At 45.5% G+C, this 26,328-nt stretch overlaps 2 protein-coding genes across 2 annotated transcripts; both read left to right on the top strand.

The window, feature by feature from the left end:
* Nucleotides 1–3,885: 3,885 nt before the first annotated feature.
* On the top strand, nt 3,886–6,081 carry LOC115541740 (zinc finger protein RFP-like). The gene has a single exon (XM_030353588.1). It carries the CDS (start codon nt 3,886–3,888, stop codon nt 5,515–5,517), a length of 1,632 nt encoding a protein of 543 aa, XP_030209448.1. The 3' UTR covers nt 5,518–6,081.
* A 5,191-nt stretch (nt 6,082–11,272) lies between these two features.
* Nucleotides 11,273–19,755, top strand: LOC115541739 (uncharacterized). Its single transcript, XM_030353586.1, has 4 exons — nt 11,273–14,702; nt 15,305–15,317; nt 16,147–16,264; nt 17,933–19,755. The coding sequence occupies exons 1-4, from the start codon at nt 13,093–13,095 to the stop codon at nt 19,555–19,557; spliced, it is 3,366 nt and encodes a 1,121-aa protein (XP_030209446.1). The 5' UTR covers nt 11,273–13,092; the 3' UTR covers nt 19,558–19,755.
* Nucleotides 19,756–26,328: the final 6,573 nt, after the last annotated feature.

The raw sequence follows: 26,328 nt of genomic DNA, 5'->3' as shown, positions 1-26,328 counted from the left end.
AGACTGCAAACGCGCTGTCAAAATATCAACTCGTCAGATTCAAATGCGCTCATGGCTCTTAAAGGGGATGGGAGCTGGCACTCTCATTGGTTTATTGCACGTTACGCCTAAACCACACCTACGGGTAATAAGGATACTTGAGATCAACCCATTTTAGATTTGCGCCGGGCGCAAGAGTAATTTGCGCCGGTAAAATAGCAACATCGCCATAGAATCGCCCACAAAGCTACTTGCGCTTGGCGCTTCTCACTTGCGTTTCAGACCGTTAAAATAGGGCCCAGAGGGGGAGACGTCTTCTGCTGTCACTCTCCAAGGGGCTGAACGTTGGCCGAGTGATGACTTCACACGCTTTGGACAAGCCACCAACCGCATGGTTTAGGGCAGGGCTATTCAACCTCCTTAACAAGTGGGCCGAAAAGGAAAACCACTGGGGGTTCATGGGCCACACAGAGTAAAACTACGTGAATGAATTGCTACAAATAAATCGTACTCAAAGTAGTGTTAACTATATAGTACTATTACATGGAAAAAACTTGTCAGACGCATTCCTTTCTTCTTCACTTTTAATCGTATCATTATAAAAGATTTTGTTCTCACATATTTTGGACACGTATTTAGAATTCAACAATGTTGTTTGAATCATCACAAAACAGAACTACTGTACATATGAGACATTTTGAGCCAGTGAGTCAGTGAGAAAGATTGCGCTGCCTTGTTTGCCTAGTTTGGCTCATCCTGAGACACTCATGCAGCTTCTCATAGGTCATGGAGCAACGTGCCCTTGTTCTGATGGCATTCATATGAGAAAAGCTAGACTCACACATATCGGTTGAGCCAAACATTGTCAGAATAAGTGATGCCAGTTCCTGATTGTGGGGTACTGATACTGGCTAGTATCACTGGCTACAAACAGAAACCTGATTTGCATGCAATGTTTCTCCTTTATTTTATTTATTCTTTGCATGCAACTTCTTGCGTGCCAGAAAAAAATTAAGAAGGGCTGCATTTGGCCAATGGGCCGCTAGTTGAATAGGCCTGGTTTAGGGAATCACTCCCGGTGTACATAATCCATTTAAAAAGAAGTAAGTATGTGAAACACTTTGCAGGAAGACCTACCTGTACCGAATGAGATGAGATGAGAAAAGGAAAACATTTTTGTGCCATACAAAACCTCAATCGTTTTAATAACAAGACTCGTTGTATGTGGGAATTCTGTCAGGTTCCTAAACCACCTCTCACCTACAATAATAGAAGATAATGTTAGCCAAATTATAACTCACAATATGACCATTAGTAGGTGTTTGTACCCAGAGCGTCCAGTGAGATGATGGCCCAGGTCTGGGCTGCTCAGGGAGGACATTGGGGATCCTTTGGACGAGGAGTCTAAACAAACCAACCAACCGGGTCCCCTGAGCCCCTCAACAGTCCTGGCTCATTGAGGGGCTGCAGGGCTGCCGGCTCCCCTGTGAACGCCCCTTCAGTTCAGCTTCAATAAGAGGAGGACAGGTGTGTCACATCAGAGCCTAATCAGCAGGGGACCGGGTCACCCTATCAGCCAATCAGAGGTAATGCCTGAACCAGAATGTGAGCGGGTCACCCTATCAGCCCATCAGAGGTGATGCCTGCAACAGCAGGTGCTTCACCTGAGGAGGGAGTCAGTGAATAGAAATAATGGAAACCGACGTATAAATGCTTTAGAAAAGATGTCTGCTTGAATTATCGATTAAATGTCCTGAATTAATTCATGAATTCAGTTCCTTCCTGCACTACGGGCCGTTCTGAGTTTCTTTGAGGGCGCCATACCAACTGACAAGCTCTACCGGTCGGGCCACCCGGGACTAGAGATTCAAATCACCCAAAGGATTCCTGGAATGGTTGAGTCACCGTTTATCAAAACAAACAAAAAAACAAACTCAAAAATATAAGTACCTGTGCAGCGCAGCACATCGCCAGCAGACATGGACTTTCCAGCGAGCTCAAAGCAAAGAAAAAAAAATGTTTGGGAGAATTTTGGGGGAGCGGCACCTAAAGGAAACCCACAAAGACTCACTGATGAGCGACCTCCTTGCTAACCATCGAACACACAACAACTCACTGATGAGCGACCTCCTTGCTAACCATCGAACACACAACAACTCACTGATGAGCGACCTCCTTGCTAACCATCGAACCCTCATTTGTGTTAAATGTTGTGTCATCTAAAGCGTTATAACGTCCACTAAGGTCTTTTATTATCGGTCGGTTAAGGGTTCCTTCCCTGTGGGCCTTTAGGGGTGTTTCCTTGTCTTATAGAGAGCTAAGGGTTTAGAGGGCTTAAATAATAGCCTAGCTATTAGCCTTAAAGGTCCTGTCAATGATTTATCTGGTTAGATTCATCTCTCGCTCTCTCTGTCTGTCGGTCTCTGTCTGTCTCTCGCTCTATTTTTTGCTTTCACCCCATAGCGCTATATACTCTTCCGTTTACAACGCATGAAGTTCAACTCATATAAGAGAGAGAGAGAGAGAGAGAGAGAGAGAGAGAGAGAGAGAGAGAGAGAGAGAGAGAGAGAGAGAGAGAGAGGGAGAGAGGGATAGAGGGAGAGAGTCAGACTGACTGACTGACCACTTCAATGCATAACATCTTAAAAACGTGTGTAAATAAGCCCTTAATTTGGCCCTCTATCAAATACATGTGTTAACCGTAAACGGCAGTGCTAGGTTATCAGGTTACGTCGATCAAATGTTCTGGCTCCGCCCCAGAGATGGTGAAAACCTGATCTGCAATCAAGCCCCGCCCCTCAATGCAAAACTAAATTTTTTACATTCTGATAGGGGTTTGTGACCCTCCCCAACACCATGTTTGGTTTCGTTTAAAACTTGACTACGAGTTATTTTATAACAGCAACCCTACTGTCCAAAATATTGTTGTCATTCTCTCCTTTTTTATCTGCAGTCTTATTGGTATAGAAAGAAATAAAGATGTGGAGTATTTCACATCATTTAAAACAAAACTGATTGCTGCAGTGAAAGAGTAACAAATAGCAGGTCCAATTATATGAGTTTAAATGGCTGTCCAGACAACACAGGAAGAAAGGTCTTTAATTGTCTAGTTCTGTAATAACTCTGTAGCTTGTTCAGCTGAACCGTCACCATAAGGTGAGTGTTCGTTGATTGAGCCAGGAGGGAAAGCAGGCTCCACGCAATCAGTAGGCTTAAAGGAATGGAAGGAATTCCATGGACTCAAATGAAGTAAGACTGCAATGGATTAATGTAACATCAATTTGCTCAATCTCCCCTTGATAACCCTAAATAACAACTAGAACTAAAATACAGATACTCATTGTCCATCACAGGGAGAGGGTTGTTTTTATGGGATACTGCAGAGAAACTACCAGCCTCAAGAAGTCAAGTCAATTGTTTTCTATAGCTCTTCATCCCAGTTCCAGTGGAAAATCACCATCAAATTACCACAATGTCTCTGGTCTGCACCAGGTCTTGCTCTGTGTTTTGTCCTATATTGTGTTTTTAAACATATTTGAAAACACATCAACATATTTGAAGAACAACGCATGAATGTCAGTGAGCTGTGCGTCAGTGGGGGCGCGGCCAGGTGTTAGGGGAGGAGCCAGGTGTTAGGGGAGGAGAGGAGAGGACGTGTTGATCAGGAAACATTCTTAACATTCACAGAAACCAAATCCATTCGACGTGGAAGCAGTTCTCTCTTTCAGGAGGAAAAATAAAACACATTTTGTGTTATAGTCACACTGCAAATATAGTCACACTGAAACAACAACAAGGTGAGTAAAACAGCACAACGTTAAGAAAAGTTAAAACTTCTCTTCCTGTGATAGAATAAAAATATGATGGTATTGCTCGTTACATAAACCTTGTCGTCTGTCTCTAGGAATGGCCTCTGCAAACACTTTTTCATGTTCCATCTGTCTGGATGTATTCAGGAGTCCAGTTTCCACACCATGTGGACACAACTTCTGCAGAACATGTATTACACAGTTCTGGGATGAACTAGTCCAGTACAAATGTCCTCTTTGCAACATGCTTTTCAACACAAGACCTGATTTACGGATCAATACCCTCTTATCAGAGCTGGCCACTCAGTTTCGAACATCGGTACGAGTAAAAGAGCAGCTTTGTGTTAAACCAGGAGAAGTTCCCTGTGACGTCTGTACTGGGACCAAGCTGAAGGCAGTGAAGTCCTGCCTAGTGTGTTCTATCTCTTACTGCCAAACCCACCTGGAGCCACATCAGAGAGTAGCAGGCCTGAAGAAACATCGGCTGGTCGAGCCTACAGACCGTCTGGAAGACATGATGTGTAAGAAACACGACCGACTTCTGGAGCTCTTCTGCCAGACTGAACAGGTGTTTTTGTGTCAGTTCTGCACAGAGACAGACCACAGGTCCCATCCTGTTGTACCTCTAAATAAGGAATATGTAGTGAAGAAGGCCCAGCTGGGGAAGATAGAGGCTGAAGTTCAGCAGATGATCCAGAAGAGACAAAAAAACATTCAGGAGATTAAAGACACATTAAAATGCAGCAAAGCAGATGCAGACAGAGAGATAACTGATGGTGTGCAGGTCCTCACTGCTCTGATGCGCTGCATTGAAAAGTGCCAGGATGATCTCAAACAAATGGTTAAAGAGAGACTGAAATCCACAACGAAACAAGCTGAAGACCTCATCAAAGAGCTGGAGCAGGAAATAGAAGATCTGACCAATAGAAGCTCAGAGGTGAAGCAGCTCTCACACACTAAAGACCACCTCCACTTCCTCCAGGCCTTCAGATCCCTGAAGAATCCTCCACCCACCAGGGACTGGACGACGGTGGAGGTCCATCCTCCGTCATACGTAGGGACCTTGAGGAGATCCCTGGATCAGCTGGAGGGGAAACTGAACATTGAGATGAAGAAGCTGCGAGTTGCTGAACTGAAGAGGGTCCAGCAGTATGAAGTACATGTGACTCTGGATCCTGATACAGCACCATCCCAGCTCATCCTGTCTGATGATGGGAAACAAGTACATGATGGAGGTGTTGGATCTCTTTGGGTTGTCAGGGAACTCCCAGACAACCCAAAGAGATTTACAGAGTGTGTATGTGTTCTCATGAGGCAGAGCTTCTCCTTAGGGAGATTTTACTTTGAGGTCCAGGTTAAAGACAAGACTCAATGGCATGTTGGTGTTGCCAGAGAGTCCATCAAAAGAAAAGGCATTATATATCTGACCCCTGGGAGAGGTTGCTGGAGTATTAAATTCAGCAAGGATGGGTTGTCATTTAATGATAACCCTGCCATCCGTCTCCCTCTGAGAGCTGAGCTCCAGAAGGTGGGGGTGTTTGTTGATTATAATGAGGGTCTGGTCTCCTTCTATGATGTGGAAGCCAGGGTTCATATCTACTCTGCTACTGGCTGCACCTTCAGTGAGCCTCTTTATCCACTCCTCTGTCCATGTTTACATGAAGAAGGTACAAACTCTGCCCCCCTGATCATCTCACCTGTCAATCAAACAGACAGGGCCTTTGTTTGACAATAAAATAATCAAACAACCAAAACAATTGATGTTGTTACCTGAATTACAATCTCTACAATGTGAGATCTGAGATCTGAAGGACCAATACATTAAGCCACTAACACTGTGTACTATAAACAATATTACCCATTATAACTTCTAAGAATACACTACAATGTTCAATGTCTTTTTATCTGAATTGTTTTTATACTTTTAATGATAATAATAATAATATATAATATTACATAAGGATACATAATGTGAAATGTTAAGTCGATTTTTTTAACCAAATACACTCCTTTATCATTTTTGAATCATGTTTGACAACACAATACAATGTTTGTAAACTTTTGAGATTTGAATAAAAATGTACTTAAAGTACATTTTTTCTGTCAAATATTGTGGGTTTTCTGCTGATGTGTGGTTGAGGCATCCTCACCTGGCCGAGTCAGACTGATTGGACTCTGGGGCTGAGTGAGGCGGCACACTTGTTGTCCATTGAGTAATCAATGTTTCAACCACCAGGGGGTGCCCTAGTTCTGTAAACGATGCAAACCATTCAAAATAAAATCCCTGAAAAAGCCGCTGGCCAGAGGCGTAGCTCCCATTCACTCTGTCGACTGGTTTATTTCAGTCTTTATAACATAAATACAGATACATATATTTATGTTATAAATAAAGGTGTATATATATATTTAGATGTATATATATTCAAATTCAAAACATATGTCGAAAAACGTAAAAAAAAAATATATATATAGACTTCAAACATAAGGATGGATGATAATGGCCTTCGAAACCTTCTGGGAGGTAGAGTAGGCCTCTACTGACCCATAGCTATGGGGCTGATAACCTCTGATAACGTCCATTAAATTTAGTGAAAAAGTACACCACTGTCCTTCCATCCATCCTCTCTCTCTCTCTCTCTCTCTCTCTCTCTCTCTCTCTCTCTCTCTCTCTCTCTCTCTCTCTCTCTCTCTCTCTCTCTCTCTCTCTCTCTCTCTCTCTCTCTCTCTCTCTCTCTCTCTCTCTCTCTTCTCTTTCTCTACCTACCTTTCTATCTCTCTCTACCTTTCTCTCTCTCTCTCTCTTCTCACTCTCTACCTACCTCTCTCTCTCTCTCTCAACCTCTCTCTCTCTTCCTGACACCTCCTGTGTGGGGGGAGCTCTCTGCGACCTGTCGAAGGCAAATTGCAATACGGACGAGTTTGGACTCGCCAATCACCATGGACTCGCCTGCCACTGATACACAGTGCACCATACACAGAGGGTAAACCTGGCCTGTTTGGTTTGGGAAACCAGCACAAAGCTTTCCCAAGGAACTGCAGGTTGGGGTAAAAGCCGAATTTGATAGTCCCGGTTGAGGTGTGGATACCGAACCTCGCCAACGCTACGTTGAATGTGAAATCCATTCCCGGTGATTGGTGGAACTCTTTGCCCTGTTGGCAACCAACCTCCCCACCCCGGCAATGGTGATCCTGGATACAAACATCGGCAACAAAAAAGACCTAGGGGAACATTTGTCGTTGCAATACATATACATGTATCTTACACAACTGTGTGTAATATATATACCGTTTACCCTCATGGGTGTCAATGTGATGTAGCTTCACAACCCCTTCAGACCACGCCTCCCTTCCCCCAAGACTCAAGCAACATTTTGTTCATCTTTTGTTTCAAATCTCATTATTTCTGACTTTGAATTATCTAACCTGAATACGTGTATCCAATGCACTACACTTAGTTCTCCGAAAATACCGGTAAGAGTAGGAAAAACACAGGACATTATTCGTATTTTTTGTGCATGTTTTTTATCCTCTGGATGTGAACGCGTATCTCTGGGATTAAATAGAGGGTAGCAGTGTCATTTCTAAGGTCTTTGTTATGAGTGGCACTACCTCTTCTTGGACACTGGGATCACCATATCTTCCTACAAGCTAGAAGGAGAAGAGATTTCCTGGATTCTGCTGGATTTGGCATGGTCTTGCCTTGGTTTTCATGTAATTTCTTTATATATATATTTGGTTCCGCAGACTGGAGTTTCGTTTTATATCTTGCTTTTTATTGTTTGTAGATCTCAATGTTGGGGGTGGGGGGAGGGATTTATTTATTTATTGTGACAACAAGGATTTACTCCTTTATGGGAACTTAAACAGCTCAGCTCAGACTCACTCGATCGTTGGCCGAACGCAGATTTTTTATTCTGGAAAAATGTGTGAATGGTTAAATATAGTTAGAAAGGTTGACACGATTTGTAAACATAACTGCTTAGATGACATAATATAACCACAGCGACGTGAGGCTTCTTTACAATAGAAACAGTCAACATGGTTCTTGGGATGAATTATCACCAGCTAATAAATGGCGAAATAGGTTCTCCGTGGCAACCTTTCAATTTGAAATGCTTTGCCCAATGAATGACAACTATGTACCGAAGTATCTCTGCTTGTATGAACACAAAAAACTCCTACATTTTACTTCCATATTGACGCTACTGTAACCTGTCACAAGCTAGCCTGTACTTTGGAATCCCCGGAAGATTGCAGGGTTCCCTGTGCTGAGCACTTCAAATAAACTACTATCATACAAATCCACTGATGTTCTTGGTGGTAGCTCACACTGTAGCAGCCATGCCATTAGTAACTGAAGTTCTTGGTGGTAGCTCACACTGTAGCAGCCATTGTTAACGATGTTCTGGGTGGTAGCTCACATGGTAGCAGCCCGTAGTAACCGACCTTCTGCCATTACATTGGTAATCTGGGGGTCCGAGGTTCAAGTCCCTGTTCAGGTGACTCTTTATTGTCATTTAGCTTTTAATTAAGCTAGTTATGTGCTAATATATTGTTATACCTATTTGGAATGTGTGTATATGTTCATAACACACAAGTAAATGACTATGTTGGATGATTAGGCAAGACACCTATATAGGCCCATTCTAAAGATGGATAGGGGTCAAATTGCAGTATTCAAAATGCACAATTTGGATACTATTTATTGTAGGTAATGCATTATTCAGTTTCTTTGTACTGTTTCCAAGAGTGTCTGGTTGCACAACTGTGGCCCGCCTGATAAAATCCATATTTTTTTTACATTACAATTTACATTATTAAACTCTTATTAACACTGTATGTAACTTTGTTCCCTAGAATCTTCAATCTTGTTTAAAATCGGACCATATTGACACTACAACAGCAAGTGAATACTGCAGTGAAAAGGTAGCATTTTAAAGGGGGACCGCCTTCCATTCAGACTTAACGCCACTCCGACATTGACGTCTAATTGTCGTAGTGGCGGCGCTTACATTGTTTTCAATTTATTTGTTACCAGCATTCGTAGTGTTGATCAGCAGAGAAATAGTCCACCAAAGACGTTGACGTCGCCTAGCAACCGAAGACTCTGGGGTTGAAAAGTTACCGGACTGCTTGAGGAGTGATACCAAAGACGTCATTAGAGGCAAAAAGTCCTTTGTTTTCCTTGACAGCAGTCAATTATAATTAACAACGGTGAATTATCAAATATAATACACCGCCGGAAGTTGTGAAGAGCCCATACAAGTAAACTGAGCATTCCATGCATTGAGAAGACCAGTGTAATAATCCATAATAATTGTGGTGGGTACAAAATGAATCTTGACGAAATCTGGTGGGGACGCGTCCCCAGCGTCCGCGGCGTAATCAACACCTATGTCCAGTCCTCTATTCCAGCAACTTCAATGTATTTTCGTTGTCATAATAACCATTTGCCAAAAGCTTTCATTGTCAGTAAATTATATCTAATCATATGCATTTTATCATGGTCATCATATACTGTGTTATATAAAGCTGATAACATATCAATCATATTAAATCATCATGTCAATCTGTCATACAGCATACAATCAGAACACCACTTCCGTCATATCAATGTTAGTTGCGTTGAACAGCGCTCATCAACGGGTAGACAGTGCGTTCGTGTTGCGACAAGCAGTGCATAATGTATAATGCAACAATGACTATATTTGCCATTCCGCCCACTTACAAAATAAACTGCAATTCCCACTGGATTAGATGCTTCATGAACCACCTCCAGAACGGATGCTTGTTGACATTGTGTCTCTGTTAGGGATATTGTTCCGAATACCCCTATGCATTTGTGTGATTTATTAGCCAGACAATAATGTGCCCTTAACACTAGGTAGGGACACATTCCATTTTTTTTACATTGACGCATACTCGCATATCGCTCTAGGTCATTCCACCATCTGTCGTTATTACCGCTTACCGAGACGGTCGCCATTTAGCCACCCGGCCGATTACGTCCGCCAGGCAGAATTAGAATAGAATAGAATAGAATAGAAATAGAATAGAATAGAAAGCCTTTTATTGTCATTGCACGAGTGAAGTACAACGAAATTTTTAGTAAGCTTTCCCAATTGGTGCATTCGAGAAAATAAATAATATATAAATAGAACAAGAACAACAGTATACCAAATAGAAATGTAAATAATGTAAAATAAATAATAAAGTAAAATAAAGTAAAGTACAATACAGCAGTGGGAGGTTAGGGGGGGGTCAGTCAGAATTAGCTTATCGAGTCCCATTATGCTTGACACCCACATTGCCGCATGCAGCTATATTTTATCATTATTATTATTATAATTATATTTTGATAGTTATTACTTTTTCAAATTGAATTGAGGATTTCATTGTTACTTTGCATGCTAAAGTACACTTTGAATAACACATTAAATGCATAATGAATTGTCAATTGCATAATGCAATAACTTATTGAATTGCAAATTGCATTGTCACTTGAATTTTGCGTCATATATGCTTCCATAGGTGCCTTTTAGATACGTGCAGTCACGTGGTCGTTCACCGGTAGAAGGCGGTGAATATCTGCGGTTGTGTAGACTCTACGGTAAAGGGGGGTTGGCGTGTGGTGCTCATGGGTCAGATATGACCGTCTCTCTGTCTCTCACCTCAGGGTTCCCCGGCACTGCCGAAGCAAACCACACGGCTCCACGTGGCGCTATAGTTGGTCCCACCACCGCACCGAGAGGGGAGGGAGGAGGAGAAGCTTTCTACCTTCCGTTTCTCTGTTCTGTTCTGTTCGTTGCTTTAAGAAAAACACGAGCCGAGAAAGAACAGAGGAGGAACAACCCAAAAAACAAACCTGCTGGACCTGAGTGAAGGAGTGTGTGTGTGTGTGTGTGTGTGTGTGTGTGTGTGTGTGTGTGTGTGTGTGTGTGTGTGTGTGTCGTCTGCGGACACATACTTTATACATTTATGGGTTTAAGTCCAGGAGATAAGCCTCATAAAACGTCCATCGTTGCCTCAATATCAAATCATGAACCATAAAAGCACATATAACCTGGACACAAAGAGATAGGGTCGGTTTTATAAAGACTGTGGTGAAAGAAACTCGCATCAGTTGTTGGAGAATACCTCTTCTGGGCTCTGTCTCTGGGTTCCTTCCCACTGGCTTTTTAGTGGAGGGTTTCCTTGTCCTATAGAGGGCTTAGGGCTCTCCCCCTCTTTCTACCTACCTGCCTCTCTGTCTGTCTGGCTACCCATCTATTCTGCAGATATAACAGTGTATTTGTTTCTGGAGGCTAAGATTGAGTATTCAAGTTGTGTAATGTATCAAACACAAGGTGTGTGTGTGTGTGTGTGTGTGTGTGTGTGTGTGTGTGTGTGTGTGTGTGTGTGTGTGTGTGTGTGTGTGTGTGTGTGTGTGTGTGTGTGTGTGTGTGTGTGTGTGCGTCAGAGATGTTCACAAGACATTCGTTGGACGACGACTCTCAAGTCTTTGAGCTCGATTCCAAGTCAAGTCTAGAGTCTTTGAGGGGCAAGTTCAAGTCAATTCTCAAGTCTTTTGCCAGAAGTCCAAGTCAAGTCTCAAGTCTCTGGCCATCTGGTCTGGTAAGGGATAATGTATAGAACACCGGTCATTATCGGGAGAATAAGGCTTATTTACAATAATGATCGCGGACGTTCTATGCATTATTCTGCTTATTATACGGCTACTTGCCAAAACAAGAAAAGTAACTTCACACTCTGTGTCTTTTTACAATTGATTTGTTACCAGCATTCGTAGTGTTGATCAGCAGCGATATAGTCAGCCAAAGACGTTGACGTTGCTTAGCAACCAAGGATGCTGGGGTTGATAAGTTACCGGACTACTTGCGGAGTAATACGACTGACGGCAAAAAATCCACTTTCCTTAACAGCGGTCATTGTATGCTTAGCAATATGCTTCCAAAAAAAATTCACTGCTGGAAGTTTTGAAGGCCCATGCAAGTGAACGGAGCGTTCCGCAGCATTGAGAAGAGCCGTTTAATAAATAACGATAGTCACATACATTATTCGATATTCTACGTGACTCAGACTATTCAACTATTCGGCGATCGTTGCCCATCCCTAATACAAATACACCAATGAACTTAGATTTAAAGCTATAATTGCATGACTTGACAAGTCTCGAAGCTCGAGTCCGAGTCAAGTCTGAAGTCTTTTGGGTGGAGTCACAAGTCAAGCCTGAAGTCGCCGTTTGTGCGACTTTAGTGCGACTCGAGTCCGAGTCTCAGACTCGAATCCCCATCTCTATTGTGTGTGTTTGTGCTTTAGTATTACGTTCTTAACTACCCCCCAGAACGGAAGTCTCCTGATGAGTGGGTCTCAATTTCCCATCAGGCAGAAATGTTGCCCGGATAGCCAGATAACAAGGACCTTAACAGCTTCATTAAGGCGTCAGCATTGTAGAGGTACTGTCTGAAAGAACCGCTCCCAAAAGTTTGTACTTCCTCAAATTCCGAACTCCGTAGCCCCCTAGCCAGGAGGGACACAGACTCCTCCACCCACTATTTTCTCATTTTCTGAGGCTCAATGCACACCTTGATAACAACTAGAACTAAATTACAGATACCAGTTGTGCGTCTCTGAATAGTGAATTTGTTGGTCTGGTTCGTCTGCCCTACCCTGAGCCACGTGATGCAGCTGTTTCATGAGGTTGAAGTCTGGGAGATAAGCCTTATATAACTACCAGCGTTAACTCAATATTAAAACACAAACCATAATAGCACATATAACCTGGACCCACAGGGAGAGTGTTGCTTTTATTTCTTTATTTTTTTCTTTAAAGACTGTGTAGAAAATTACCAGCATCAGGACAAGTCAAGTAAACTGTTTTTACATATCTCTTACTCCCAGTCTGGTTGTGCACCGGCCATTGGTCTGTGTTTTGTCATATATTCTGTTTTCAATTATTTTTAAAAAAAACACATCAACGCATTTGAATTACAGCGCATGAATGCCCCCAAAGCCAGAGTGTGGAACTTGAACCGTTATTGAACTGTGTCCGTGGGGGCAGTGCCAGCTGCCAGGGGAGGAGCCAGGTGTTGGGGAAGGAGAGGAGAGGACATCTTGTTAAGGAAATACAACTTACGGTAATAATAAGGGAATCATTTTGGAAAAAAATGTCTAAGAAACAGAAACCACAAAAAGGTGAGTAAAAAAGCACAACTTTGAGAGAAGTCAAATCCTGTTTACAGTTATGGAATAACAAAAGTAATGGTATTGCTCAATACATATAGCTTCTTGTCTGCGTCTAGGAATGGCCTCTGAAAACACTTCCTGGTCTGAGGAGAACTTTTCATGTTCCATCTGCCTGGATGTGTTCAGCAGTCCAGTTACCACGCCATGTGGACACAACTTCTGCAGAACCTGTATTACTATGTTTTGGGATGAACAAGTCCAGCACAAATGTCCTGTTTGCAATGACCTTTTCAACGCGAGACCTGATTTACGGGTCAATATCCTCTCATCAGAGATGATTGATCGGTTTGGAACTTCTGTACGAGTAAAAGAGCAGCCTTGTGTTGGACCAGCAGAAGTTCCCTGTGACGTCTGTACTGGGACCCAGCTGAAGGCTTTGAAGTCCTGCCTAGAGTGTTTCATGTCTTTCTGTCAAACCCACCTGGAGCCACATCAGAGAGTCGCAGTCCTGAAGAAACATCGGCTGGTCGAGCCTATGGACCGTCTGGATGACAGGATGTGTAAGAAACACGACCGACTTCTGGAGCTCTTCTGCCAGACTGAACAGGTGTGTGTGTGTCAGTTCTGCACAGAGAAAGACCACTGGTCCCATCCTGTTGTACCTTTAAAGGAGGAATATGAAGTGAAGATGGCCCAGCTGGGAAAGATGGAGGCTGAAGTTCAGCAGATGATCCAGGAGAGACAAAGAAATATTCAGGAGATTAAAGACACAGCTAAACGCAACCAAGCCAATGCAGACAGAGAGATTGCCGATGGTCTGCAGGTCCTCACCGCTCTGATGCGCTCCATTGAAAAGTGCCAGGAGGACCTTAACCAAATGGTTAATGAGAGACTGAAATCCACAACGAAACAAGCTGTAGGCCACATCAGAGAGCTGGAGCAGGAGGTAGAAGCTCTGACCAATAGAAGCTCAGAGATGAAGCAGCTCTCACACACTAAAGACCACCTCCACTTCCTCCAGGCCTTCAGATCCCTGAAGAATCCTCCACCCGCCAGGGACTGGACAACGGTGGAGGTCCGTCCTCCGTCATACGTAGGGACCTTGAGGAGATCCCTGGATCAGCTGGAGGAGACACTGAACATGGAAATGAAGAAGCTGTGTGATGCTGAACTGAAGAGGGCCCAGCAGTATGAAGTAGATGTGACTCTGGATCCCGATACAGCTCATCCCAGTCTCATCCTGTCTAATGATGGGAAACAAGTACATGATGGAGGTGTAGGGAAGAAACTCCAAGACAACCCGAAGAGATTTACAAAGTATGTATATGTTCTCACGAGGCAGAACTTCTCTTCATGGATATTTTACTTTGAGGTCCAGGTCAAAGACAAGACTGCATGGCGTTTGGGAGTGGCCAGAGAGTCCATCGACAGAAAAGGTCTGATCATAGTGAGCCCTGAGAAGGGTTACTGGACACTTTACTACGACGAGGATGGGATGGTGTTTAATGGTAACACTGCTTTCCGTCTTCCTCTGAGAGCTGAGCTCCAGAAGGTGGGGGTGTTTGTTGATTATGATGAGGGTCTGGTCTCCTTCTATGATGTGGAAGCCAGGGTTCATATCTACTCTGCTACTGGCTGTAACTTTAGAGAGCCTCTCTATCCATTCCTCTGTCCATGTGATCATGAGGGTGGTACAAACTCTGCCCCCCTGATCATCTCACCTGTCCAGTAAAACAGACCTAAGAGCTTTGTTTGATAATAAAATAATCAAACAACCAAAACAACTAATGTTGTTCCCTGAATTAGAATCTCTACTATCTGAGATCTGAGTGAACTGCATTATTGTTGTAAGAAAATAACTCTGACTATTATAAAATATAACCCATTGTAAATTATTACATTACAGTATATACCTACTTCGTAGTTTTTTTCTCATGTTTTTTTTAATGGTTAACTGCTATACAATTGTTTATGGTAGCAATTATGTATAACTAGTTTCTGGGATTAATTTGCATCATAATAATCAAATCATTGCTTTACCTCTGAATCATGAATGAAGACACAATAAAATGTATGATACGGATTTAAATACAAATGGAAAAAAAGCTAATGAGTCAATGACTTTTAATGTCCACCATATACAACATCCCAACATGTGTTCCACACTTACACAAAGTTCACAGTGACTACATGTAAAGATGCCCCTCATGTGTGTGAGTACCGTGACTTTCTCTTGTCAGCTCTCCTCTCCATCCTCTCCTCTTAGTTTCTCCTCTCTCCTTCCTCTCTCTTCTCTTCCTCCTCTCCCCTATCTCTGCTCTCCTCTCTAGCTCATCCAGGATTGTGTCAATTATTGTTTTGCATACACATTACACGTGTTTACAAATAACCATAGGCAATATGAGGATTTATTGGGGCAAATATTTGAAGTGCTTTACCGCTAATGTAGCCTTTTTTAAGACGGCAAACAATTATTTTGCTCCAATGATCCATGGTTCAGCTCTACCCTCAAAGGACAGTGAATATAGACTACTTTACTTTCCGCACTAAATTCTATTTTCTTCCAGGTATTTCTCACTACAATAAACGTAACTTGATTCAAACATATACGGCGATCAAAACAACGTAACACTCGGGGGGCTTGCAGCGGGGGAACTAGATGCTTTATAGGGTGGTCAGGGGGAGGCCCAGGTATCTTCAGTGGGTCAATAGACCGCGATAGAAGAGTGAGTGTGGAACCCTAACCTGTCATCTAAGGAGCATGAATTAATCCTCTGATGGCTGATTATAGAGGTAGAAGGGATAATTCACTGAGACTAGAGTTCTTCAATGTGGCAGCTAGTGTGGTCCACTAGGGTCACTGCACTGGAATTATTCAATGTACTCTGAATAGCCAGTGTCTCTGCCCCCACCTCATTTCTTTCTTACACAGAGTCTCACTCACACACACACACACACACACGCACACACACACACACACACACACACACACGCCACTGGTTAAATGTGCCCTGCTCAATGGTTTACTGATCGCTTCAGGATGAAAGCATCGTGTAGTGGGGCCCTAGCTTTAGACGGGGCCCCACACTGAGGTAACTGGACAGAAGAGACAGATTCAAACTCTAAAACCTGCTCATTCTGTGTTGCTTTTATTCATTTGTTTGTTTGTTAGGGCGTCCCCACGGTGATCGCCGTGACAACGCTGAGCATCGGCGCCAGGAACTCGCTGCCCAAGGTGGCGTCCGGCGTCGCCATGGGCCGGTTCATCAGCGCGTGCCACGCCGGCCTTCGTCTTCTCCGCCCTCATCGAGCTCACCGCCGTCGACCAGCGACCAAGCGGAGCTGGGCCCGGGGCGGCAGGGAAGCACCGGAGCCCGAGCAACCAAAGGTGACAATACTACCATCATCCGTCACCATGGAGACCGGCTGTTGAGTCATTTAGCAGACGCTTTGATCGAAAAATAACTTTGTTGATTCAGTTAAAAACAAAAAAAATAAGGTTTACACTGACATGTGATTAGGTATTCATTAGAGTGTCTGTGGATAGCTGACGTAATTCTAGGGTTTAGGTATTATTTCTTCCTCCCTCTTATCTCCTCCTTCCTTCTCCTGTTTCCTTCCTCCTCCCTCCCTCACCGCCTCCTCCCTCCCCCTACCGATCCTTTAATTTTTTCCTCACCCTTCCTTCCACCTTCAAATCCACCCTTACTCCTCCCCTTCCTCATCCTACCACTCTTGTCCCTCAACATCTCCACTCACACCCTTCATCCTCTTCTTCCTCTCCCCCTCCTCCTCCTTCGTCCTCCTCCTCCACCTCCTCCCCCTCCCCCTCCATCCTCCTCCTCCTCCTCCTCCTCCTCCACCTCCTCCTCCTCCTCCTCCTCCTCCTCAGAAACGGGCCCCCATGGTGCTCGCCAAGTAGGCCAACAACGTGTGCTCGGCCGGAACTAATTTCATAATTAATTTATTCATATTTTTTGCCAATAATGTCTGGATAGTGTCCTTCTGTTTATTTGTGTGTGTGTGTGTGTGTGTGTGTGTGTGTGTGTGTGTGTGTGTGTGTGTGTGTGTGTGTGTGTGTGTGTGTGTGTGTGTGTGTGTCAACCGTAGTCTTTGGGGAACACAAATCTAGAGACAGAGGACAGACGGACGCAGTGTGCTGCTCGCCCTGCACTAGAGAGAGTATATTCTCTCACAATGTTTCAACCTCCTTTAGCTTTGTTTCATGTTTGTGTGTGTGTGTGTGTGTGTCTGTGTCTGTCTGTGTATGCGTGTGAGAGACCCACTTTTACCAGCAGGGGGTGAACTAGTTCTTCAAATGGGGCAAACTTTCCAAAAGAAAAAGGAAATCCCCCACTGAACAGGTTAGGCCAGGCTGTATCACGCTCTTCTGCTCGTGGTTGCACTGTGCGCGTGCCCATCGGGGAGGGTTCCTACAGCAGCGTAGCGTCAAGCAGCCCTTTGCTTTCTGTCCGTTTCTGTTGAAAGTTGGATTGGGGTTGGATAGAAAGTGTTCTGGGAAGCCCCGGAAACCTGGATAGTTCTACACCGATCAATCCCAATGACTCAAATCACAACACAATCCCAACGTTCATCGTCTTGCACTCTTAACTATAGAGAGAAGAGAACACTCATCAACGCATTTGAGGAGACCACAGTGCATGAATGCAGAGCACCCATGTGCCATGGGGGCGGAGCCAGTTCTTAGGGGAGGAGCCAGGTGTCAGGGTCGGAGAGGAGAGGACGTCATGTTGAGGAAACGAAACCAAAGCCAGCCGACGTGGAATCAGTTCTCTCGTTCAGGCGAAAAGAAAAGGTATTTTGGAAAATTAGTCTGCCAGACAGAAGCCATAGCAAGGTGAGTAAAACAGCACAACTTTGAGAGAAGTTAAAACTATTTTCCCGTCATGAAATCAAAAAAAGAAATGGAATTGATAAATCTTGTCGTCTGTGTCTAGGAATGGCCTCTGCTAACAATGCCTGGTCTGAGGATAACTTCTCATGTTCCATCTGTCGGGATGTGTTCAACCATACAGTTACCACACCATGTGGACACAATTTCTGCAGAACCTGTATTACTAAATTCTGGGATGAACAAGTCAAGTACAAATGTCCTGTTTGCGACAAGCTTTTCGACACAAGACCTGATCTACAGGTCAATACTCTCTTATCAGAGAGGGTTAATCGCTTTGGAACGTCCGTACGAGTAAAAGAGCAGCCTTGTGTTGAACCAACAGAAGTTCTCTGTGACTTCTGTACTGGGACCCAGCTGAAGGCTGTGAAGTCCTGCCTAGTGTGTCTTATCTCTTACTGCCAAACCCACCTGGAGCCACATCAGAGAGTCGCAGGCCTGAAGAAACATCGGCTGGTTGAGCCTAGGGACCGTCTGGAAGAAAGGATGTGTAAGAAACACGACCGACTTCTGGAGCTCTTCTGCCAGAATGACCAGGTGTGTGTGTGTCAGTTCTGCACAGAGGGTGACCACAGGTCCCATCCTGTTGTACCTCTAAAGGAGGAATATGAAGTGAAGGCAGCCCAGCTGGGGAAGATAGAAGCTGAAGTTCTGCTGATGATCGAGGAGAGACGAAAAATTATTCAGGAGATTAAAGACACAGTTAAACGCAGCAAAGCAGATGCAGACAGAGAGATTGCCGATAGTGTGCAGGTCCTCACAGGTCTGATGCGCTGCCTTGAAAAGTGCCAGGATGATCTCAACCAAATGGTTAAAGAGAGACTGAAATCCACAGAAAAAAAAGCAGAAGAATTCATCAAAGAGCTGGAGCAGGAAATAGAAGATTTGACCAATAGAAGCTCAGAGGTGAAGCTGCTCTCCGGCAATAAAGACCACCTCTACTTCCTCCAGACCTTCAGATCCCTGAAGAAACATGCGCCCACCAGGGACTGGACGACGGTGGAGGTCCGTCCTCCGTCATACGTAGGGACCTTGAGGAGATCCTTGGATCAGCTGGAGGAGACACTGAACATGGAGATGAAGAAGCTGCGTGATGCTGAACTGAAGAAGGTCCAGCAGTATGAAGTAGATGTGACTCTGGATCCTGATACAGACCATCCCAGTCTCATCCTGTCTGAGGATGGGAAACAAGTATATCACGGAGGTGTATGGAAGGAACTCCCAGACAATCCTAAGAGATTTTCAAAGAAGTTTTATGTTCTCACGAGGCAGAGCTTCACCTCTGGGAGATATTACTTTGAGGTCCAGGTTAGAGACAAGACTATATGGCGTTTAGGCGTTGCCAGAGAGTCCATCGACAGAAAAGGTCAGATCAGAGTGACCCCTGCGACGGGTTACTGGATTATTACTTTCAACGACGATGTGTTGGGATTTAATGAGGTCCCTGTTGTCCGTCTCCCTCTGAGAGGTAAGCTCCAGAAGGTGGGGGTGTTTGTTGATTATGATGAGGGTCTGGTCTCCTTCTATGATGTAGATGCCAGGGTTCATATCTACTCTGCTACTCGCTGCACCTTTACTGAGCCTCTCTATCCAATCCTCAATCCATGTACACGTTGTGATGGTAGAAACTCTGCCCCCCTGATCATCTCACCTGTCAATCAAACAGACTAGGACCTTTGTTTGATAATAAATTAATAAATACTTCAATAATCAATGACTAATGTTGTTACCTGAATTAGAATATGTACCATTTGAGATCTTAGAGAACTGTATTTATATCATAATGTACGCTGTCATTCGACAAGGATAATTTTATTAAGAGACTTACACAAAGCAAGCATAATAAACTCATAAATTATTAAATAACTGTGGTTCAATATCTGTTTTCTCCTGGATGTCTTTGATATGTTTAGTGATGCAAAAATGTTAAACGTTGCAGTCAAGTAAAATGTTGAAAGTGTGAAATGTTCATTTTGATCAAATAATCGATTTATTTTTAACAAAACAATTTAAGAAGTTAATTTTGGTAGTTAAGCGAATAATGTATGACAACACAATCAAAAGTTTGTACACTTCAGATAAAAATGTCAGAAAAGTACAATGGGGACTTTTTCTGTGAAATGGGTACATTCTCAGTACACTATGCATTAATTAATTAAGTATGTATTCAGTAGAATAGCTACACTCTCAGTGCAATATGTATAACATGTATGGGCTCTCTACAATATGTATTCAGTGGAATAGGTATATTTTCTGTACATGCTGATGGCTAGTTCAAGCAGTCTCACCTGGCCCCTTAGACTGATTTGACTCGGGCTTGGTGAGGCTGCTGGACGCCTGTTTTGCATTGAGCAATCAATGGCTTTGCTCGCGCGCGTGTGCATGTGAGGGTGCGTGTGTGTGAGTGCATGTGAGGGTGCGTGTGTGTGTGCGTGAGGGGGCATGTGTGTGCGTGTGTGTGCGTGCGCGTGACCCACTTTAAACACCGTACACTAGTACGGTAGTTCTTCAAACGAATCAAACTTTCCAAAAGAGAATCCCCGAAAATGCCGGCGGTGGGAGGCGTACTCCCATTCACTACCTCGACTGGTTTATTTCACTCTATATAGCATTGAATTGAAGATGTTTTTATTTCGAACAAGTTAAGAAAAAGAAAAAAAAACAATAATAAAGAATAAAAGGATGAAACAAGTGCACAGTTACAATAAAGTAATATTTACACACAAATCTTTTGAATTGTATATGTTAAAAAAATATCTACAGATATATATATATGACTTCAAGCTTGATGATAACAGCCTTCTAAACCTCCTGGGAGGTAGAGTAGGTCTCTACTGATCCATCGCTATGGGGCTGATAACGTCTATCGAATATCTCTCTCTCTCTCTCTCTCGCTCTCTCTCTCTCGGTGGCCGGTGTGCCGAGGACAGCCGCAGCAGACAGAGGGCCCTATCTTGCATCCGGCGCAATTTACTTTCTACACTGACGCATGTGTCGTTGCTAGCTTGCAACTGGCGCAGAATGTAATTTTCCCTCCACCGCCAAGCGTCGGTAAATTAGTTAGAATGATCTTGTGCCCCTAGGGGCGGTTCGGCGAAAGGAGGAGGTGTGTTCTGGCGCAACTGTTCCCTGGTGCTATTTTTGCAGTTTCAGAAAAGAATTCCGCCACGAACCAGGAAATACCTGGTTTAAAGTCAGTGGCGTGTTGTTCAGATGCTATTTTAAGGGCACATGCATAATGTTGCTTGTGCACCTCGCGCATAGGCTACACTTTGCTTCTCCCATCTACCTAGCCACACATACAACTATTTGGGAAAGAACAGCTGATACAGCGGTAATAAGTTGTAGCCTACTTTTAAAATCAATGCAACTGCAAACACCGTACAGCAAACACATATTTTCTTGACACAGACATCGTGTACAAGCCCATAACTTTTAGGATTGATGAGTATTTGATCGTGAGAAAACATTGTTCCACCGCGAGTGAGTGTTAAAAAGAATGAATGAATGCGGGCGCGTGTGCGTGCGTCCATCTGTTTAAATACACGCAAACTAAACACGTAACGCATAATACAGTCCATGGCAATGTATATTAACGGGGGGACGCATGCATATTAGGAACACAAGTCGATAATGATAATGCATACAATGCTGGTAAGAAACGATGTTTGTTAATGTATTGCGTATATCATTAAAGAACCAGTTGCCGCATAGGCTATCATGTGTGTTAAGTTATCTTTGCCAAACTTTATTTGAGGACTCAGTATTTCTGAAGGACTCAGTATTTCATTCCATGTATGAATTAGGCCATGTTATTTGGCCATAAACTGAGCCATTTGATGTTTGAAATTCAAGTGGTCATGCATCTGTCTCTTCAGAGACTGCAAACGCGCTGTCAAAATATCAACTCGTCAGATTCAAATGCGCTCATGGCTCTTAAAGGGGATGGGAGATGGCACTCGTATAGGCTATTGCACGTTATGCCTAAACCACACCTACGGGTAATAAGGTTACTTGAGACCAACCCTTTTTAGATTTGCGCCAGGCGCCGGTAAAATAGCAACATCGCCATAGAATCGCCCACAAAGCTACTTGCGCTTGGCGCTTCTCACTTGCGTTTCAGACCGTTAAAATAGGGCCCAGAGTGGGAGACGTCTTCTGCTGTCACTCTCCAAGGGGCTGAACGTTGGCCGAGTGATGACGTCACACGCTTTGGACAAGCCACCGACCGCATGGTTTAGGGCAGGGATGGGCAACTTTCATGATAAAGAGGGCCACATTTTCATCATAACCATCGGAGGGCCACATGACTGCACACTTCAACTAAACGTGAGCTGAGAGAAGCTACACAATTTTGAATTTGGTAGATACGATTTCCTGTATTCTGGTGCATTTTGGGGATGGCCACTACCTAAAAAATCATCCAGAATCATAACCTACGTACGGTATGTTAATTGAACCAACATACATTCATTTCATGTTTTCCATGCTCAAACAGCCACATGAATGGTCAGTATTTTTATCAGTGCAAAGGGCTCACATACATCATCATTCAATGAAGTCAAAAAACTGAAAAACAGTGGCCCAACATCAAGTGCAACAACTCAATGAACTCAAACCCAACAAGCAGTTGTAGTAGTTGTAGTGGCGACTTAAGTGGATATCTTTAATGACTGATATTGCTTCTAAGCAAACTAGACGCATGGGTTTGCCTTCGAATTCTATGAATTCTTCTCATCTTTCTTGACCGAGTTTTCTGTAACTCGATCAATTATTATTATTCTTTTTTTTTTTTTTTTTTTTATTATGTGCGGGCCTGACTGAGTGAGGATGCGGGCCGCAAGTTGCCCATCCCTAAACTTTAGGGAATCACTCCTGGTGTACACAATCCATTTAAAAAGAAGTAAGAATGTGAAACACTTTGCAGGAAGAGCTACCTGTACCGAATGAGATGAGAAAAGGAAAACATAGAATTGTTGACAGATTTTTGTGCTACACAAAACCTCAATCGTTTTAATAACAAGACTCGTTTTATGTGGTAATTCTGTCAGGTTCCTAAACCACCTCTCACCTACAATTATAGAAGATAATGTTAGCCAAATTATAACTCACAATATGACAATTAGCAGGTGTTTGTATCCAGAGCGTCCAGGTCTGGGCTGCTCAGGGAGGACATTGGGGATCTTTTTGACGAGGAGTCTAAACAAACCAACCAACCGGATCCCTTGAGCCCCTCAACAGTCCTGGTTCATTGTGGGGCTGCAGGGCTGCCGGCTCCCCTGTGAACGCCCCTTCAGTTCAGCTTCAATAAGAGGAGGACAGGTGTGTCGCATCAGCGTCTAATCAACAGGGGACGGGTCACCCTATCAGCCAATCAGAGGTGATGCCTGAACCTGCAGGTGACCGGGTCACCCTATCAGCCAATCAGAGGTGATGCCTGAACCAGCAGGTGACCAGGTCACCCTATCAGCCAATCAGAGGTGATGCCTGAACCAGCAGGTGACCGGGTCACCCTATCAGCCAATCAGAGGTGATGCCTGAACCAGCAGGTGTTTCACCTAGAGAGGGAGTCAGCGAATAGAAATAATGGAAACTGATCTATAAATGGTGTAGATTACGAGAAAGATTAAGAGAAAGATTGCTCTTCATGGCCGCTCACTGAGGAGGAATGAAGTTCAGTTGAGGTGGTTGTTTGAACGTCTCAGGGAGGAAGTGATGCAACTCATATGGCATCACGCGATTTTATGGAAAGTGAAGGTTTGAGACCTCAGACACGCACACATGCATGATCGTAAACACACTGATGCACACACACATGCAAACACCGGGGACATGCACACGCACACACAAAGACATACACTCACATACACACACATACACAAACACACACACACACACACACTGTGGCATCCCGCCCCTTAAACCTCGGCCCGGACGGGCCCGAGGGTTCGTGTTGGATGGCATATACCACCGCCATCCTCTAGCCGGCGACAAAGAGCCTCCCTTAGGGCACGCTAATGGACGTGAGTGCAAACAGCCGGCGGTGGAGAGGACGAGACCCGGAAGCCACCTTATAAGGAGCCGGCATGCGGCAACCAGGGGAGAAGACGAGCGACAGCAACCTGGAGAGCACAGCCGAACCAGCGCGCCTTTTAGAGGCTCACGGAGACCCTAAATTCGTATGCATGCGTTATTCTCTTTTGTGAACCATTAAATGCCGAGTGCGGCTTACCCTGTACGAGACCAAGCGATTTATTCCGGGATTCTGACCCACGGGGGAGCGGGATCCCACATATGGTGGAGAATACAAACCTAAGAAGAACCCACTACGAACCCCCGGTAAGGCGAACTACCCAACCGGAATGCAGAACCCGGACGGAGCCGCGGCGGCTGCTGCGGCTACACAGCGGGAGACGGCGGAGAACTTCGCCCTGCTCCGCGAAGCCGTGTTACGGCTCACGCAACACGCAGTCCGGGACGCCCCGACCACCGCCCCGACCAGCCGACTCACCAAGCTCGGGCCCGACGATGACGTGGAGGCGTATCTCGAGACCTTTGAGCGGACTGCCCAGAGGGAGAACTGGCCAGTGGAGCAGTGGGCCCACATCGTGGCTCCCTTTCTCACCGGTCCTGCCCACCAGGCGAGCCAAGATCTGTCAGCGGAGGCCGCCAGGCAGTACCCCGCCCTCAAACAGGCAATCCTGGCGTACTACGGACATAACCTCGCGGCCCGCGCGCAACGTATCCACGACTGGCGATTCGACGCCCGGGGCGCGGTGCGGACGCAGATTGCACAACTCGGTCGGTTGGTGAAGAGGTGGCTAACCTCCGGAGAAGGACCCAGCCCTATAGATAGGGTAATTATAGACCACTCCATACGCCAGCTACCGCCGGATGCCTGCAGGGTACTGGCCCACCACCACCCCGTCACCATAGATGACCTGGTCAGACAGCTGGAGAATTGGCAGGTGGCCCAGCGGCTAAGCAACCGGACCTATACCACCCCACGACCCACCGAGACCCGCCGAGACCGATGGGGACCCACGACCGGGCCTCCCGCAGCTGCACCGCTCCCACCGCTCGTAACCCCGGAGAGTCGCGAACGGAGACGCTGTTACGAGTGTGATCAGCCCGGCCATATAGCGCGCTACTGCCCTGGAAAGCAGGACGTGTCAATGCCGTCGGCCTACGCGGACTGGGGGGGGGACCGGCCCTGCTTGCTGGCCACCTGCTGGACACAGACGACGCCCCAGAGCCCGACCATACCGGCAAGGGTGATGAACCTAGACACGCAGGCCATATTGGACACCGGCAGCGTGGTCACCCTCCTCCGTCCCGACTTGGAGGGAGGGAGGGAGGGGGATCCCATGGACGTGGCCTGCGTGCATGGGGATGTACGGACCTATAAAACATGCCATGTGGTCGTACGTACACCACAGGGTGTGTTTACAGCACGGGCGGGGATTGTACCCCACCTCCCGGTTCCGCTCTTAATTGGGAGGGACTGCCCAATATTTAACCGGCTGTGGGACCCAACGCGAGAACTCCGGAACAGGAGAGAACCTCCCCGCCGGGGGGCGAGGAGAGCTCGGCAGGCGTACGGGGCCACACGGCGCCCGTCGTCCCTCAGGGAATCGACGGCAGAGGACCAGGAGTCCGAGGGGGACGGACCCTCCCAACCCGGATCACCGGGACCCCAACCCGGCACCCCGGACACCCTCACAGCGTCCGAGCAACCCAACCCCCCGGAGGACACGGAGAGCTCCCCCCTCACCGAGTTTTCCGATTTCCTTCCGGAGAAGGAGGTAGGCTCGGCCCGACCAGGACAGTTCGCCAGCGCCCAGCTCCAAGACGAGGCCCTGAAACACGCTTGGAGCCATGTGGTGGCCCACGACGGTCAGGCCCGGGACTCGGTGAGTCACACGTTGCACCCACATTTTAGCACGAGGAGGGGGCTATTATATAGAGTAGTGGAAGGAGAGGAGGGAGTAAGGGAGCAATTGGTGGTTCCCCGGGCGTATGTGAGCAAGGTGCTGTTTATGGCCCACACCCACCTCCTAGGAGCCCATTTGGGCATGGACAAGACCCGAGAGCGGGTCCTCGCGCGGTTTTATTGGCCGGGGGTAAAAAGGGACGTGGAGCGCCATTGTCTGGGGTGCCCCGAGTGTCAGAGGGTAGCGCCTAGGGCCACAGTCAGAAGCCCCCTTATTCCCATGCCAATAATAGAGACTCCTTTTGAGTGGATAGCTATGGACATTGTGGGGCCCCTCCCAAGACCAGCCGGGGTCATCGATATATCCTGGTCCTGGTGGACTACGCCACCCGGTTCCCCCGAGGCCCTACCCCTGCGCGCAGCCACCGCGAAGGCAGTCGCCCGGGAGCTGATGCTCCTGTTTAGCCGGGTGGGGATAGCCAAGGATGTGTTAACCGATCAAGGCTCAT

The sequence above is a fragment of the Gadus morhua genome, chromosome 4 (assembly GCF_902167405.1).
Source record: "Gadus morhua chromosome 4, gadMor3.0, whole genome shotgun sequence".
Lineage (NCBI taxonomy): Eukaryota > Metazoa > Chordata > Actinopteri > Gadiformes > Gadidae > Gadus > Gadus morhua.
Note: the sequence above shows the minus strand (reverse complement) of the source record. Positions and strands in the feature narration are given on the sequence as shown.

Coding starts and splice junctions, on each gene's coding strand:
- LOC115541740 (XM_030353588.1), top strand. CDS start 3,886: ATGGCCTCTGCAAACACTTTTTCATGTTCCATCTGTCTGGATGTATTC.
- LOC115541739 (XM_030353586.1), top strand. CDS start 13,093: ATGGCCTCTGAAAACACTTCCTGGTCTGAGGAGAACTTTTCATGTTCC. Junction 16,265..17,932: donor CGCGTGCCACGCCGGCCTTC/GTCTTCTCCGCC, acceptor GTCTGTGTCTAG/GAATGGCCTCTGCTAACAAT.